The following is a 17612-nucleotide window of genomic DNA, read 5'->3' as shown; positions in this document are numbered from 1 at the left end:
TATATTCATATTCTCTGTTCATTTGATTTTGGACAAAATCCACCATATCAAGTAGTTTCAGGGACTTCATTTTGACTTAAAAAGTTCTGATATACCTAATTTATAAATTTCAGACTGATATAATAGAGTTTTTGGAAAACTATAACAAATGCTTTGTTAATGTGTGTATTCCTATGTAAAACACATGGCTTCTCCTGTGTATATTTTTAAAAATTAAAGAAATGCACATTTAAAAAGTGTTTTGTGGAACCAGTCTGTGTAAACGTGACAGGTCACAGAGGTATGAGGGAGGGAGTCTGGAGGTATCAGTGGTAAGAAGAGAACATTGCTGCCTGTATTTGCTAAGGGTCTGAGTGTCAAGAATTGAAAACACATCTTTGTCTCCATCCTATCCTGTTTCTGTGCCACCAGCAGTGGAAGGGAAGGTTGGAAGGGGTGAGGGGACACCATCCCGGGTCGCTAGGAGGGGATTGCATTCATGTGGACAGGCTCCAGCACCCTGTGCGTGCTGCGTCCTCTGGATGGCTGGGACCCTCGGGCTGGGGTGTCAGTGTATGACTGGGAAGAGGAGACCTGGGGCCACTGTCCGTGGGCTGCTGGTCGAGTGGGACACCTACGTTTGGCATTGGCTGGGAGAATGCCAGACTGAGTTGTTGATCGGTTTAGTGACAAGCTAATGTGGTGGAGACCCAGGATCTGTTTGTTCTGCTTTTCTGTATATTTTTTAGACTCATTCTTTTTTTTTTTTTTAATATTTTATTTGTTTATTTGACAGAGATCACAAGTGGGCAGAGGCAGGCAGAGAGAGAGAGAGGGAAACAGGCTCTCTGCTGAGCAGAGTGCCCTGATGCGGGGCTCGATCCCAGGACCCTGAGATCATGACCTGAGCTGAAGGCAGAGGCTTTAACCCACTGAGCCACCCAGGCGCCCCTAGACTCATTCTTATCTGACATTTGAGTGTTTTCTACTTGGGAGCAACCGTGGGAACCACCCAGTTGCATTTGGAGCCAGTGGCTCCGGTGCCTGGCCGGCCTGGCCAAAGACCTCACCAGCTATCCCTGCAGCACTTGGGGCTCCCTAGGACTCAAAAGTGTGATCTCGAGCAGCAGCAGCAGCATCACCCGAGAGCTTGCGAGAAATGCAGAACCTCAGGCCTCAGCCCAGATCTGCTGAATTCGAATCTGCATGCTTGTGAGAAAACTGGCTTCCCTTACAAGGGGCCTCTTGGATAAGAGGCCTCCCTGTTTTGTGAAGTATCCTCCCTCTTCAGGGACAGGTGAGGATCACATCTACTGAACAACATTTACCCTTGATGACTAAGTCCTGAGTCATCAAGAAAAGTTAAATTTAGTGTGCCCTGAACTCTGTTTTAGGACTGTGATTTTTAACACCAGTGCATTTCTTTAAGCATCCAGGCATTTGAAGGGGTACTGTATTTGCTGCATGGCAAAATTCATTTCCCATCCCCTCCCCACCAAAATGGGCAAGGACGATCACCAAGGATATAAAATAATGGATTTTTGTAATGGCAAGATAAAGACTAAAAATGCACATTTAGACCGAACAGTAGCCACCCCCCGGTAGAGGCTTTGGTGATAGTATCCTAGCAGACAGAAAGGTCACTTCACAGAGGACCTACCTGACTTTGTTTTCTGGCAACCAGTAAGAAACTCTTATAACCGTATACACGAAGTTTATACTTCTGAAGCATGTTTTACAAAATGAATGCTTTTAATGTGTCATAACACTGATATTTTCAATTTGTTAATGTTCACCAAGACTCTAATTTTATGACCTGCTAATTAGTCAAGAGCCACAGTTTTTAAAAAAAACCTTGCATTGGGACACCCGGGTGGCTCAGTCTGTTAAGCATCTGCCTTGGGCTCAGGTCATGATCCCAGGGTGCTGGGATGGAGTCCCACATCAGGCTTCTTGCTCAGCAGGAAGCCTGCTTCTTCCACTTCCTGTCACTCCCCCTGTTTGTGCTCTCTCTCTCTCCCTGACAAATAAAAATATTTAAAAAAATAAAATATGAATGAATGAAATTAAAAAACCTTGCATTAGGGGACAATGGTAGAGTCCACTCACAAAGCTACTTTGAAGTCTCTGTCAAGATATGTTTGATAAAAAGTATTTTATTCATTCTTTTAAAAAAAATACTTTCCAAAAAAACCTTTCCTTATAGTGGAGAGTTTCTTACACTCCTATGAGTCCCCTATTCTAACAAATATAACTTACCTAAAAATTAAGTATTATCTAATCAAGAGCTCCTGTTCATCAGCATTTTGAGTTTCCTTGGGAAAGTCAAGGTGCTCCGTGCTAAATACTGCTTAGAATCCTTAATAACTCAAACAGATGTGTGTATGTTAAAGGCAGAAAACATTTAACATACCATGGTATGGCACCTTTAGTCATTCAACGTGGGTTTTTTTTTTGTTTTTTTTTGTTTTTTTTTAAGTGCCAGGCACTGAGAGAAAACAAGGTACTTGGTATCCTGGAGCTTAGGAATTGCTGATAGAGAAAAGTGGAGCACAAGCACCAAGGCCTTTGTAGTGAGGTTAGTTTCCGTCGGTATCCTAACTACCAGAGGATGATGGGAGGGAAGAGAAGGGAGATATGAATAAGCTGGGTTTTTTTTTTTTTAAACATTTTATTTATTTGACAGAGAAATCACAACTAGGCAGAGAGGCAGGCAGAGAGAGAGGAGGAAGCAGGCTCCCGGCTGAGCAGAGAGCCCGATGTGGGGCTCAATCCCAGGACCCTGAGATCATGACCTGAGCCGAAAGCAGAGGCTTAACCCACTGAGCCACCCAGGTGCCCTAGCAAGAGAAGTTTTTATCATAAAAAACCCTTCTGCAATTCAGAGAAGCAATAGGGTGGTGTCTTGAGTGATGAGCTTCCTTGATCTGATGTTCTAAAATATATTCCCAAATCTTTCTGTGCCTACATTTTCTAGAAGGGTGACTTTTTTTTTCTTTTTTTCTTTTTAAGATTTTATTTGAGAGCTCGCGTGCACGAGAGCATAAGTGGTGGGGGAGAGGCTGACCCAGCACTGAGCAGGGAGCCCAATGCAGGCTCGATCCCAGGACCCTGGGGTCATGACATGAGCTGGAGGCAGACGCTTAACCCACTGAGCCACCCAGGTGCCCCCGGAAGGGTGAATTTCTAACCTCACACTCTCCTCCTGTTGATTTCTATACCATGTGGGTTGTGTGATTTTCTGCCAATTTCTAGTCAGGAGGGGTCTTTTTAACTCCATCTGAGGACTGCATTCAGCCACTGTGCAAGGGCTGCAGTGCAAGTAAAGGGCTTTGATGTTGTTTCCCCTCTAAAAGAAAAGTGTTCTTTAAAAGGAAGCCTGAAAAAAAAAAAAAAAAAAAAAAAAAAAAAAAAAAAAAAAAAGGAAGCCTGTTATTTGTCAGTGTTCAGGACTTACCATTTCGGGAGCTTTCTCCCCTTCTGAACAGGTTAGAAATGCATTTCAGGTTTCTGTTCATTTTTAAGACCATGTTGCTTTTAGTTGTTTTAGATCAGTGAGCTAATCAGCCCTAAAGAGGAATTTCACAGGAATTTATTTAATTATCCTGCAAGCTTTGAGAAGGAAATAGGAAATCTGGGCGAATAGCCTTTGACTTTACTAGCTGATCGCAGTCAGCCGCCTGTGAGGCCTAGGCAGTCCAGGGTTTGTAGGGTGGCTTCGCGCTCTCAAGGGCCCGGGCTCCTGTCCGTTTGCACGGCCTTCACGTGTGGCCTGTTGCACCTCTCTGTTAGTTGTAACCATGATCCAGGCAGGGAGGAGGAGGAGGAAGGGAGTGGGGAAAGAAGCAGCTTCCCATTGAGTTAGCTCTTTTGAACAGTCTTTCCCCGAAGCTCCATCCAATGACTTACTAGCCACACTGGGCTGCAGGGAAGTCTGGGAAATGTCTGGGCACAGTGCCACCTGTGGTACCGTGAGGGCTCTGCTGGTAAGGAAGAACCGGAGAACAGTTGGAAAAACAACGGGCAGTCTCTACCACGCTTGCCGGTGCCTTGGAGCCAGGAGACAGATGAAATTTCGCTCACGTAAAGGAATTAAGCCACTGGCATCAGCCGTTGGTGCAGCCTTCCACCTCCCTGAGACATGACACAAATGAGGAGTCCGCAGTCGCGGAACCACCTCCTTGAGCTGCATTTCTTGGCCCCTCGTGGTATTTACGTTAGAAGCAGGGCCCTCACCCTGACTTCAGACAGGATCCCATTTGTTTGATTTCACAGCAGATGGTGACTTTTGTTTTGTACCTTGGGCTGCATAGGTGTAAAAACTGGTTTTGGGTGCTTACACTTGTGGCGGCGCAGCGTAACGCACACCGTTGTCGAATCCCTATGTTGTACCGTTGTGTGTCCCGCTGTGCGTCCGCTGTGCTTCAGTTAAAGAGCAGAGCAGCTAGGCATTTTGGGCTGTGGGATTAGACCTGAGCTCAAATCTTGATCCCATCACCAGGCTCTAGAGTGATCTTGAGCAAACGTTCAAAACTTCCGATGCCTTAGTTTTCTCATCTGTAAAGAAGAATGGTAATCGTTCCTACTTCAGGGTTCTACTGAAGCCCACGTGAGGTGCCGGGCCCATGATGAGTGCTAAATAACTGGTACCTGGTATTTCATTTAAGTCATTAAAACATAAGAACAAATGAAACCTACAGATCACAACCATCTGAGGGAGAGCGGAAGAAGGGGGTTAGAAACTGACATGAAGAGGGGAAGTTGTCCAAAGGGATGGGGACCTCAGGAGGTGCTGAGAGGACAGATAGTAGAGCTCATGCTTCTACTCTGCAAGCCTTATCCGGCCGCTCTGAGGATGGTAGAGCTCTCTTGCAGGAGGGCGTGGGGGGATCTGGGGGGCTGGCCCTCAGCATGTAAGGCTGACGGGAGCTTCAGTGACAGAGCCAAGGCTGTGTGTATCTGGGACTGAGCTCTCTCAAGGTGAGATGCATATGAAGGGTTGTCTTTCTTAGCACTGGGAGGGCGAGATCCCTGGGTGTATGCATAATGTGTTTCTATCAGAAATGGTTACCCTTTCTGAGAATAGAAATTGGGGGAATCAGACAGAATTGGCTGCATTCTGAGTGTAATGGGTACTGAGCTGGTTTTGAAAAATGCACTACGTTGTTTTCAGTATACGTTTGGTTACTGTGTTCCAGGAGCTCTTCTAGGCACTTAAAAATACATATAAACTCATATATTCTTCCCAACAACCCTTTGAGGTCGGGATTATCATTACCCCCTTGTTACAAGTGGGGAAACCAAGGTTTTGAGAACTGAAGTCACTTGCTAGAGAACACAGGGCCAGGAAGCTGCTTTCAGAACTCTGCATTCAACCTGAATGAGGGCAGTTGTGGCCTCCGTCAGTTCCTTTGGTGGAGAAACATAGCTCAAGCCTGTCTTTAGGAGCAGAGTAAGTGTTGCCTGCCCCTGGTGGTCACAATATTGGAGGTGGTGGGGGGATGGGGGAGATATTTGCAAACGGCCCTGGGCTGGACAGAGGGGCTGCTTCTTGCTGGTGGAAAAGAGAGACTTCTCCCCGTGCCACTGGTTGAAGAGTCATGGGGGATGTTCAAGTGTGGCATGGGTTCTCTGAAGGGCAGTGTCCCAACCGGAGAAACAAATGACAAAGTTCTCCGGTTTCTTTCTTCCACAAATGGAATATGTTTTTTGTTAAATGAATGAATATTTATTCACTGAACACCAAGCTGACTACATGATAGAGAAGTCATTTCTCTACTTCCTGTTTCTCAGGGTCCAAAAAATGTGTCATGGGCATCTTGCCCATGGAAATTTGTAGAGTCAGTGCTCGGGCTAGAAGCCGGCAAGTGAAATATGACTTGGACTTGAGTCTGCCAGCTTTGAACTGTCAGGTGCTCTTTCCGCGTGTGCAGAATGAACACTTGGATGTTTGTGGTCTCCGGCAAGCCCTGAGCCTAAATTCACAGCCACCTTTCATGTTTTCAGCCTTGGCCTGTAGCTTGTTTTTCTGTTTTCTCCCTGGATCTGAGGGCCAATTCTAATGAATTCCTTTCTCTGTGTTGTTGTTGTTGTTGTTTTTAAAGTAGCCTCCATGCTCAGCGTGGAGCCCAGCACAGGGCTTGAACTCACGACCCTGAGCTGAGATCAAGAGTCAGACACCCAGCCGACTGAGCCACCCAGGCGCCCCCCAACCATGTTGATATTTTTAACCTCCAAAATAGTGTTTACCATTTTAGTTATGGCAAGTGAAACTTCTTTGGGGGTATGAGAAAATCAGTAAGTATTCAACCCTTTCCCAGCCTCCCCAGGGTGGCTTTCTAGCCACTCATTAGCTGTGTTGCAAGTTAAAGAGGAAAAGCCCTTTTCCTCTCTTCATGCTAGCCCGGGTTCTTTAAGATTGGCCTTCCACGGCCATCCTCTCAAGTGTCTCCCATAAGGAGGCAAGGTGTTCTTTGTCCCCCCTCCCAGAGAACCCAGGGACAGGCAGCCTCAGAGCCCTGGAGCTTGCTCTGAACTGGGTCTCAGTGCCTGCAGTGGCTCCTGGTTCTGTCGCTGGATTAGTTTGGGGAGGAAGAGGACAAGGGCAAGACTTTGTCTCATGGGAACTTTCTTAGCTTCACTTCTGCTTTTTCACACTTGAGGTACTTTTTCCTCTTCTGTTTTTTAAAAGTGTCATGGTTTTTAAAAATTAAGGTTGCAAAAGGCAGTTTCAGGAGGGCAGGGAAAGTTTGTTGACCCGGTGCTGACTATGTGAGTGTTCACTTGATGATATCTTGGAGCTGCCGTACACCTAGGATTTGGGGACTTCTCAGTATGTATATTTTACCTCAACAAGGGTGAAGATTTTGTGGTTTATTACGAGAGAAGTATCAGCTTAACCGTTACCATGAAAGAACAAAAGAAAAGGTGATGCCAGGAGAGGCTAATCAGTTCTAGCTGATGGGAAAACGGGGAGTCCACAGTGAAAGTAGTGACTGACCTAATAAATTTTACATTTAGGGTTTTATCCTAAAGACACAAACACACATGCCAACGTTTTGACAGTGGTATTAGAGTAGTGAAACACTGGAAACTGGAAAATTAAATGCTGAGTAATAAAGTTGGCACAATCAAAAATGGCGTGCTATTTTGTCATTAAAAAACGATGCCATCCTAAAATTAACAAGTCAGGAAATGACAGATGCTGGTGAGGATGCAGAGAAAGGGGAACCCTCCGACACTGTTGGTGGGAATGCAAGCTGGTACAACCACTCTGGAAAACAGCATGGAGGTTCCTCAAAAAGTTGAAAATAGAGCTACCCTACAATCCAGCAAATGCACTACTGGGTATTTACCCTAAAGATACAAATGTAGTGATCTGAAGGGGCATGTGCACCTGAATGTTTATAGCAGCAATGTCTACAATAGCCAAACTATGGAAAGAACCTAGATGTCCATCAACAGATGAATGGATAAAGAAGATGTGGTATATATACACAATGGAATACTATGCAGCCGTCAAAAGAAATGAAATCTTGCCATTTGCGACGACGTGGATGGAACTAGACGGTATTATGCTTAGCAAAAAAAGTCAATCGGAGAAAGACAACTATCATATGATCTCCCTGATATGAGGAAGTAGAGATGCAACGTGGGGGGCTTGGGGGGTAGGAAAAGGATAAATGAAACAAGATGGGATCTGGAGGGACACAAACCATAAGAGACTCTTAATCTCACAAAACAAACTGAGGGTTGCTGGGGGAAGGGAGGTAGGGAGAGGGTGGTGGGGTTATGGACATTGCGGAGGGTATGTGCTATGGTGAGTGCTGTGAAGTGTGTAAACCTGGCGATTCACAGACCTGTACCCCTGTGGCTAATAATACACTATATGTTTATAAAAAATAAAAACAAAAAACAAAACAAAAACGATGCTATCAATGTTTATTTATTAAAGCCATTTATAAAAAGCAGAGCACAATTGCATTTTTAAAAAGAAATATATGCTTCACATATATGCACAGAAAATCATCAGGAAGAATGTACACCACACTATTAACAATGGATTACACCTAAGGTAAAGAATTATGGGTGATTCGTACTTCCTCATTTGAGTTTTTTCTTCCAGTGAGGACTCGATTCTTGTTCAACTCCAGACGAGAGGAAACACGCCTGTGGAGGGCAGCCAGTTTGGCTGTCCGCCTCCTCACCAGAGTCTCTTCCGTCCCAGCCCCTCATCTGCCAGTCGAGGGGAGGCCAGGGCCGGTGCTGGCAGCTCTGTAACCATTCTGCCTTTCCGCACTGTCAGAAGCCATGATGTTCCAGGAGCACGAGCAGATACAGTGTCTCAAGTTCAGAGGCTCAAGAGGACCACCGTTCCACTGTGTTGATTCTCAGATCATACTTGTCACGGGGTGGTCTCTCCTCTTTCACGGGCCCCACTGCACGGCGGGGGGCTGGGAGAGCAATTTGGCCTCCACTGGGGGAGTTCCCACAGATTGTCTTTAGAGGTGGAGTTTCTCATTTTCCAGGATTCAGCTTACCCCTTCCACTTTAGTTGAGGACTTCCCACTCCATGGAGTTCCACATGTCATTATAAAAAAAAGTCTAATAGGATTCAACCACCTTAGAGAACTCTGTGAAAGGCAGAAGTTCTCCTAGAACCCCCTTGGGGTTATGGGTGCAGTCGTGGGCCTAGCGCTGCTGCTCAGGAAATCACCTGTGCTCCTAGGGTTTGAGATGCAGCACCTCCACACTGAGACAGACACCTCCAGAAGAAAGACCCGAATGGCTGGAGAAAGAGCCCCGAGACTTGCTGTGACTCTGCTCAAGCTGCTCCCCATCCCTGGATGTCAACCAAAGAGGTTTGGACCGGGTCATGCTGAGCAACACCCCCCCCACACCCACCCAGCTCAAACCACCAGATTCTGAGAACACGGCTCGCGGTAGCTCTGGCCTGCCCACCCTTCACCCCCGTGCGAGCGCACAATGGTATCAGAGCCCTTGTGGTGTACTGTAGACGTACAGTCTTGTTTTGTGTCAACTAAGGAAAACACATGAAGAAGAAGTCACCCTTCCCACCCCACCCCCACAAAAGTAATAATGAGAATGGATATATAAGGAAGGAAGGACTGTTGCTGTTCTCAGAGAATTCTGTTGGGTCTTGTAGTGGCTGTCGCACAGGGCCCATCTTCATGTCAGACGTATTTCTCTGAAGGGCTGGGCTTGCCTCCTGGTCTGACCATAGGCCTGAAAGAGAGACAGACGGTCAACCATGATTGCAGCGAGAGCCCCCACAGTGTGCTAACTGCTTCCATCCACATCTGTCCGGCTCGCCCCAGCCTCCCAGCCCCTGCAGGGTCTGCGAACTTGTCCCTGGAATATCAGCGTGGGACTGGGTGAATGATGTCAGAAACTCCATCAAGTGCCTTATGTTTGCCATCTTGCTGTCATAGCAACCTAGAGGGGAGGCCACTGGGAAATAGAGGAGAGAACTTGCCCAAGTTCTAACACAACTAGGAGGTGATGGAGCCAGGATCTGAGCCAAGTTAGTCTGGCTTCCGGGAACCTTTGTCAGGTGCCCATGGAGGTGAGAGAGGGAGGCTGATGACCGAAGTTACCAGTTGAGCTGATTCTCGGGCCCCCGGGAGGATGTGAGCAAATGACCACCATCAGCCAAGCAGAGCTACTTTATCTCACACAGACACCCCAAATTTGATGTCCCACTAAAAATGTGCATTCAGGACTGGGCTAACACCTCCTGGATGGGCTGATTCATCATGAATGTCAGGTCTACGCACACCATCCTCCAAACCTCTCTGGAAGCTGAGCTGCCCTCAGTCATCACTGAGTGTGTTAAATCAGGCACGTGGGTCCCTTGGATATGTTCACTCCGCGTAGCTTTGTATTACAAGGGCACGGTTTTGCTCTCGGTTCATTTCAAAATGAGAATTTTCAGAGAACTTAAAGATAAGGGATGATTCTCCTGCCAAAGCTCCCAACTGCACCCCAAGTACTTGCAAATGCTAAAAATCTTTCTCTGTTTTTAAAGGGTCTTTGTCCCCCTTGTTATACCATTCATAATACAGGCATAAGAATACATTCATTAGAATACATTCATTATATTTCTGTTGTTAAAAATACTGGTACATATTTTTAAAAATAACATTATATGAGATATTGGAATTGGCTTCCTGCAGAGAGATACCAAGGAGTGTGAAATGCAAACTCTAGGTATAAAATTTGAAGTATTTTCATCCACTGAAAGGAACTGATTATCCTTAAACATCCCCATCCCCCAAGCAGGAAGGAGCCTGAGCTTGGATAGAGAAGTCTGAGCTCTGCTGTTTGGCATCAGTGCGGCCTCAGACAAGTCACTAAATGTCCTAACCCTCGGTTTCCTCATCTGAAAAAATGGTGGTCATGGCAACTACTTGAAAGATTGTTATGAAACTTGATATTTAAAAAGAAATATATAAGGGCGCCTGGGTGGCTCCATGGGTTAAAGCCTCTTTGCCTTCGGCTCAGGTCATGATCTCAGGGTCCTGGGATGGAGTCCCGCATCAGGCTCTCTGCTCAGCAGGGAGCCTGCTCCTCCCTCTCTCTCTCTCTCTCTGCCTGCCTACTTGCCATCTCTGTCAAATAAATAAAATATTTAAATAAATAAATAATAAATAAATAAAACAAGGAACTGGTACTCTGTAGGCTTTTATTAAATGGTGTATTATTTTGATAATCTGAGCATCATCACGTCTCTGCGGGCTTGGGTAGATTTCCTGATCTGAGCTGCTCAGCTGTGAGATGGGACTGTGGCATCTATCACATGGGGTTGCTGGAGAAGAGAGAACCTGGGTGTAACCCCCATCATGGTGCAGGGCCAGAGTGGGGTCAGTTAGATGTTAGCACAGGCTGCCTCAGCCTAAGTTCAAAGGACAGAAAAGATTGAGACTTCTCTTCCAGGCACTGGTCTTTGTTTTTGTTTGTTTTTTTCCTGATCATCTCAGAATGATCACGGGTTGGAATTGGATCGGGGGAGTCACTTGGACTGCCAGATAGCTAACTGCTCCTGCCTCTGTTTCCCTTCTAGTCCTTGGTGGTAAATCAAGGCACTACACTGGCACAGGGAAGTTAGGAGCCTAGGCCATTGTTTATTTGGTTTTCCAATGAAAGACTGGCTCTTAAAAACACTAGTCGCTCAAAAATCTACAACAAACAATAGAAAAAAAAAGTTTTCTTAACAAAACAGCAAAACTCAGTTGGAATCATCCGGGTAAAGAGACCTCAAGGCTGTGGGGAACTAGGACTAACAGGGGTAATCCTGTTTGGGATTTTTGGAGCCAGGTCAGAGAAAATGGAGACTTACAGAAGTCGTACTACTCTCCCCATGAGCCCAAACTGTGCCTCCCATTTCCTCACCTTACCAGCCTTGTGCCGCTCTTTGCTCAGGAACTATGCTGACTCCCTATCCCCAGAATTCTCTGCCATGGCCTCTCTCTGGGAAATGTTCCCACCAATGGCTGGCTGCTTGGGAAGCTAGGACCTGTGCAGAGGGCTGCCCAGTGTTAGCAGCCCTAGGGGTTATAAGACTCACCTGGGACATTTGCAAACCCGTCTTCGTCTTCGGTTCCCTGGATAAGAAAAAGAAGGAGTAAAATGACTGCCTCCCCACCACCAACAGTCCCCAAATAGATTTATTTCCTCCTTCCCTTTTCCTATTTCTTTAGAACTATAACTCTTGAAAACCAAGTAAGGCTGCTTTTCCATCCCTCTTCTCATCAATTTTAAAAGCATTGCAAATACACATGTGGGCTAAGATGGGTTAGTACAGTCACCCACAGTGGGACCCAAAGTAGGGAGTTCACTGGGAGGTGGCCTATGGTAAATCTCAACAAGTCATGGTTTTGACCCAGTCTTCCTGAGCACTAGTCCGAGGGCCACAGGGGCACACTCTCCACCGGGTGGGTGGGGGTGATTTGTAAGAAGCCAGAAACTGCACTCTCTACCGTCTTTGCCTTGGCCAATGGAACACAATGCTCCTGCCCATCCTGGAATAAGGGCTCTGTCTCCCTAAGAAGGTCCCAGAGAGTGGAAAGAGGAGTGGGAAGGGGTTTCAGAGTTCTGTCTCCAGGAAAGAAATGGGCTGTGCCTGACCCTACAGTGCAGCTCAAGTTCCAGAAACCTCCATCCTATCTCGCGGCAAGCTGCCTGGAGCAAGCAGCGCAGGAGGAGGAAGTGGAGCAAAACTTCCCCCCCTTCCCCCGCCACTCCGAGCGGCCCTAGAACTTACTGTGGGTGCAGATGACGGTGATGACCAGTGACAGGAAAAGGACGCCGCAGATTCCAGCCAGCGGTGCCCAGATGTAGATTTCACAGGCAAAGCCAAGCACACCTTTTCCCACTGAAAAAAACCGAAGACGCCGAGGTTTAGGAACTGGTCCGGGATTCTCTAACCCATACCACCAGCTCGGGCCTGTCCCTCGGGTCCGGTCTCGGTTTCCCCACCATTTGGACAGGTTTGGGCTCTATCTCCACGATCAGGACTGAGCCTGGAGGGGGCTCCCCCAACCCCGCGGCCCCCGTCCGCACCGTCCCTGGCGGGTCCCGGTCCCGGGACCCCTGCGCGGGTCTCACCTGGCTTGCCCGCAGTCGGCCGGCAGATCCCGGGGCGCTGAGACACCGGCTGCAACGTGTTGGTGGGCCCCCTCGTGAGTGGTCGCGGCGCGGGCGTAGGGGTGGGCTTTACTGCGGGAGAAACAGAGTGTGGTTGGAGTCGGACAGGGGACATCGACGCTAACCCTCCGCACGGCTTCGCGCGCCTTTGCCCAACGGGGCGCCTACTTCGCCCGCTCGGACCTCTGCACTCAGGGAGGGCAGATGGACTGGGGACCTCCAGGAGTCGCGCTCTTCCCTTCGCGCCGCGCGGGGTAGCCTGCTGCGTCCCGGGCGGGGCCAAGCGCACCTGGCGCCTCGGACAGGAACGCAGGAGCCCGCTCCCGGTCTCCCAGCCTCTCTCCAGGGCTCAACCTGCAGGCTTGGGGGCTTGGGTTGGTAGCCAAACGCAGGCTCACAGAATTTAAGGAACTGTCCAGGGGCAGACAAGCACCCGAACTTGAGCCCAGATCCGAGGGACCTAAGAAACCATCTTCAGCCCCGACCCAGCCGCACCTTGGCCTCAGTTCCCTTGTCTGTGAAATGGAAGCAGTATTAAGTAGCCCCCACGCCCCCAAGGGCGCTAAGAGTCTCAAAAGCGGGGCTCCGTATAAAAAAACGGGTTCAGAGGTGAGCCCTAAACCCCACACCGAGAGGTGCCGCGCCCCGGGCGCCCGGACCTGGCAGGAAGACCGGCACGAAGGGGCTGAAGTGCAGCACGGAATTGATCAGCACCGAACAGAAATAGTAGCCTTCGTCCTCCTTGCGGAAGCGGTGCAGGGTGAGGCTGTAGAGGGTGTTATGGATCTTCTTGCCCGAAATCTGTTTAGGGTCCAGTCCATCGGCCTCCTTGCTCCGGGATAGGGAGAGGTACATGAGGAAGACGGGGCGGGCGGCAGGTTCGTTCTTCTGGCGCAGCCAGGAACAGCCCATCGGCGCGTTGGACAGCAGCACCTCGCACTGAAGTTCCACCTTCCCTTCTGGCTGTCCGACCACCTTCGCCGGCGACATGCGGAACTGGCTCGGCCCGGCGGCCGCGGCGGCATCTGCGGGCAGCAGGCATCGAGGCTGAGCCGGGAACCCCGCTCTCCTCGTCTGCCCCGTCCCCCGCCCTCCCCGAGGGTCGCCAACTCACGGAGCAGCAGGGCCAGCGGCAGGAGCAGGGAGGTCACCCAGGAGGCCATGGCGCGCTCTGCGCTGCGCGACGCGTGCGGACGCGCTCTGGAGCGGGTGGGACGCGGAGAGGGGAAGCCGCGCCCTTCGGCCGGCCAAGGAGCCAGATTTCGAGTTGGGGGGATGTGATGTCATCCGAAGTCCCGCAGGGGAGAGTCGCCCTCTTTTTCGCGGTTACCACCTTCCAGCCCAGAGAGCAGGCTGGGGTCCATGATCTGGGCCTGGGCAGTCGAAGCGGGCTTGTAGGGCAGCTGGGGGCAGTTAAAACTGCGGGCTTGAGGATGAAGACAGAGGCTCGCCAATGACCTTAGGAACAGGCTCTCCTGTGGGGGCTGCAGAGACAGAGGGTAAAGAGAGTTTAGAAGAGGTGAAGAAGGTGAGAGTAAGCAGGAAAGCAGAGTGTCCACTTCCTTTGTAGTCACTCAGAATGGCTCTAACAAGACGGGCGCTGAGGGCTGAGGAGGGAGAGGCATTGGTGACTTGCACACCACTCTGCAGGGTAGTCTGGGGGCTCAGCAGGAAGGAAGACCAAGGGGCAGCAGCCACCTGCCTTGCGTGGGACTGAAGGTCCTCTGGCGACCACACCCAGTCCTCCCCACTGCCACACATCACCCTACAGCCTCAAGATGTTTTCTTGGGGCTGCTGCAACAGTCTTCACATGAGTCTCTTTCTTGGCCACACCTTCAACCACCCTGCCATGATCATTATTCTCCTAAAGGGGCTCTGACAGCGTCACTCTGGCAGCCTTCTATGACTTGCAGGACAGGGCGGAAGCTGAAACAGGGCCTGGTTCAGAGCTTTTGGGTGCTGGCTCCTCCTAGCCTCCTCCCAGGCCCCTAGCCCTATATTCTCACTGAACTCGAAGCTGTCTAAACTCTGGACTCCTGTCTTTGCTGTTCCCTTTGTCTGAAATACCATTCTGTTTAAGCCTGGGGGCCAGCTTCTGTGCTGTAGGACACGGACCTCATTCCTCTTTATCCTTGGCTTTAGGCACTGGGCAGGGACCCGTGTGAAGCCTGGGTGAATGCCTGGGAGGAGGCACTCTTCCCTCTCAGGCTCTGGCGCATCATATCCCCTTCCCTCTTGCCTGTTGCTATCCTGAAGCCTTCCAGCCCCAGTGGATGCCTGCTTCTCATTACTTCAGGGTGCCCTAGCCTTTCCACTTTGAATCCCAGAACAAATACACCTCACACTGTTGCTACCTGAGTCTAGAGTCAAGCCAAGTGGCATTATCTCTTCCATGTGTCTGCCCCACCCGTGGATTTTGCCTGGTGAGGTCTGTGTTGCAGACACCCCTCCCGGCCATGTCATATCATAACTTGGGCTGAGCTGTGTTGGTAGAACTTAAGTGTTGGATGGGCTTTAAAAAAATTACTACTATTACTTTGATTTAATTACATCTTGATTTTAATGTGTGCTCCCCAGCATTCTCAAAGCTGAGGTACTTACCCCTAGGTGGAACATTTAACATATTTTATTTTGATTCCAGTGTAGTTAACATATAGTGTTATATTAATTTTCAGTGTACAGTTCAGCCCTTCATCCATCATCCAGTGTTCATCACATCCTTCATCCCCATCCCCTATTTTGTCCATTACCCTCCCCCACCTCCCCTCCGGTAACCACCAGTATATTCTCTATAAAGGAGTCTGTTTCTTGGTTTCTCTCTCTCTCTTTTTCCTTTGCTTATTTGTTTTGTTTCTTAAATTCCATATACGAGTGAAATCATATGGTATTTGTCTTTCTCTGATTTATTTCCCTCAACATTATACTCTCTAGCTCCATTCATGTCATTGCAAATGGTAAGATTTCATTCCTTTTTATGGTTGAATAATAATCCATGTATAAATGTATACATCTTCTTTATCCATTCATCTATCGACGGACATTGGGCTGCTTCCATAATTTGGCTATTGTTAATAACGCTGCTATAAACATAGGGGTGAATGTATCCCTTTGAATGAGTGGTTTTGTATTTTTTTAAAAGATTTTATTTACTTATTTGACAGACAGAGATCACAGGTAGGCCGAAAGGCAGGCAGAGAGAGAGAAAGGGAAGCAGGCTCCCCACTGAGCAAAGAGCCCAATGAGGGGCTCGATCCTAGGACCCTGGGATCATGACCTGAGTTGAAGGCAGAGGCTTTAACCCACTGAGCCACCCAGGCACCCCAGTGTTTTTGTATTTTTTATAAAGATTTTGCTTATTTATTTTAGAAAGAAAGAGAGCATGAGTGGGGGGAGGGTCTGAGGGAGAAGGAGAGACAGAATCCCAAGCAGACTCCCCACTGAGCCTGAAGCCCAACGTGGGGCTCAATCCCAGGACCCCAAAACCATCACCTGAGCTGGAAATCAAGAGTCAGAGGCTCAACTGACTGAACCACCCAGGTGCCTCTGTTTTTGTAATTTTTTTGGTAAATACTCAGTAGTTTGATTACTGGAACATAGGATAACTCTATTTTTAACTTTTTGAGGCACCTCCACACTGTTTTCCACTGTGACTATGCCAGGAATCTCCAGCAGACTCTCCGCTGAGTGCAGAGTCTGAGGCAGGGCTCCGGCTCGAAACCCCGTGATCATGATGTGAACCGAGAGCAAGAGTCGGCTGCTCAATCAACTGACACAAGATTGTACTACGCCTGCATTTTTTGCAACCTCCCTTTCTTAGCTGATAGTAGAAGAAGGAAAGCTCTTCCTATCAGCACATGTAGATCTATCTCATTCTTCTCAATGGGTGCATTCTCTATGGGTGTTCCAGAACTGAGTTTTCCTGTTAATGGGCATTTAGTGGGCTGCAGTAGACACAATACGTCTACAGCACTGGGGACTTGCTCACTACATGTTAGATTTTCAGATGGAAGATGAAGGAGGCTGGGGAAGGAAAACGCTTTGTAATGATGGTTATGACTGTGACTCACAACTGGGCATCCCTGGCATGGAGATGTACACATGTACGGTGTGTCCCTGGCTGTGTAGACACAGGGCTGTCCCTTAACCCACATGACTGAGCGTGACAAGGAAACAGTCAAATCCAGGCTGACCATCTTGGTCACCTGAAAGAGAGCTGCAGCTGGCTTGGAGGCCTTCCAGCCTTGCAGCTAAGAAAACTGTCAGCCATGGGGGTAACAGCCCCTTTGTACAGAGCATGACAGAGGGTGGGGGCTATGCCAAGGCAACATGTGAAACCTACCAAGGAGGCTTTGTGACCCCAATGATATTTTTTACAGAATGTGGTGGATTCTCAATGCAACCACAACGACATCCGCCTTGCAGCAGGTGGGAGAGCAGATGCAATTTGCGAGAATTCTGGGGATGCTTGCTTGCAGTAGGGCCAGGTGTGCAGAGGGCTGGGCGGGGCCCGCTCCTCACTGCCAGGTGAACTCCCGTACCCCAAGCTGCGGCACTCACGTGGGATGGCATGAAGGCATGGGAACAACGGCAACGACTTGCACGCTGTCAAGCAAGTCCCTTATGTTTAAAAGCATCCAGAGAGAGAGAAGGTAAGAGAGTCACCAGTATCTGTGCCAAATTTAAGTAAGTCTTTGTTTCTCTCGAAGGTGTTTGTTCTTAAAATATGGGAATAAAGTAATTTTAATTTACATGAATTGAAGGCATTCGGAGCACATTAAATGGACTGGGCACTGGTAAGAAATTCATCGTGGCTCATAAGACACTGACTGCAGGGGCGACTTGGAATCAATGGCCTGCTGCCTCCTCTTGCCAATCCTGAACTGTGGAGAAGATACTGTCTCCTTGGAAGGGGTTAGCTTGTCTGGGGCTAGAAATGCCTTTCTTTGAGCTCTAGAGTTAACAGGGC

General features: G+C 48.6%; 1 protein-coding gene across 2 annotated transcripts; it reads right to left on the bottom strand.

Moving 5' to 3' along the window:
* Positions 1–7904: 7904 nt before the first annotated feature.
* On the bottom strand, positions 7905–14304 carry CD8A (CD8a molecule). 2 transcript variants are annotated; one of them, XM_045980017.1, is made up of 6 exons: positions 13760–14304; positions 13305–13670; positions 12607–12717; positions 12263–12373; positions 11567–11603; positions 7905–9225 (listed from the first exon to the last, which is right to left on the bottom strand). In XM_045980017.1, exons 1-6 carry the CDS (start codon positions 13806–13808, stop codon positions 9174–9176), a joined length of 726 nt encoding a protein of 241 aa, XP_045835973.1. In that variant the 5' UTR covers positions 13809–14304; the 3' UTR covers positions 7905–9173. The 2 variants fall into 2 exon arrangements, with proteins under 2 accessions (XP_045835973.1, XP_045835975.1); XM_045980019.1 differs by having other exon boundaries at positions 11567–11593; positions 12259–12373; positions 13760–14299.
* Between the last annotated feature and the right edge of the window lie 3308 nt (positions 14305–17612).

The sequence above is a fragment of the Meles meles genome, chromosome 15 (assembly GCF_922984935.1).
Source record: "Meles meles chromosome 15, mMelMel3.1 paternal haplotype, whole genome shotgun sequence".
Classification (NCBI taxonomy): Eukaryota; Metazoa; Chordata; class Mammalia; order Carnivora; family Mustelidae; genus Meles; species Meles meles.
Note: the sequence above shows the minus strand (reverse complement) of the source record. Positions and strands in the feature narration are given on the sequence as shown.

Coding starts and splice junctions, on each gene's coding strand:
- CD8A (XM_045980017.1), bottom strand. CDS start 13,808: ATGGCCTCCTGGGTGACCTCCCTGCTCCTGCCGCTGGCCCTGCTGCTC. Junction 13,671..13,759: donor GCCGCTGGCCCTGCTGCTCC/GTGAGTTGGCGA, acceptor TGCTGCCCGCAG/ATGCCGCCGCGGCCGCCGGG. Junction 9,226..11,566: donor CGGGTTTGCAAATGTCCCAG/GTGAGTCTTATA, acceptor TCTCTCTTTCAG/GCCTATGGTCAGACCAGGAG.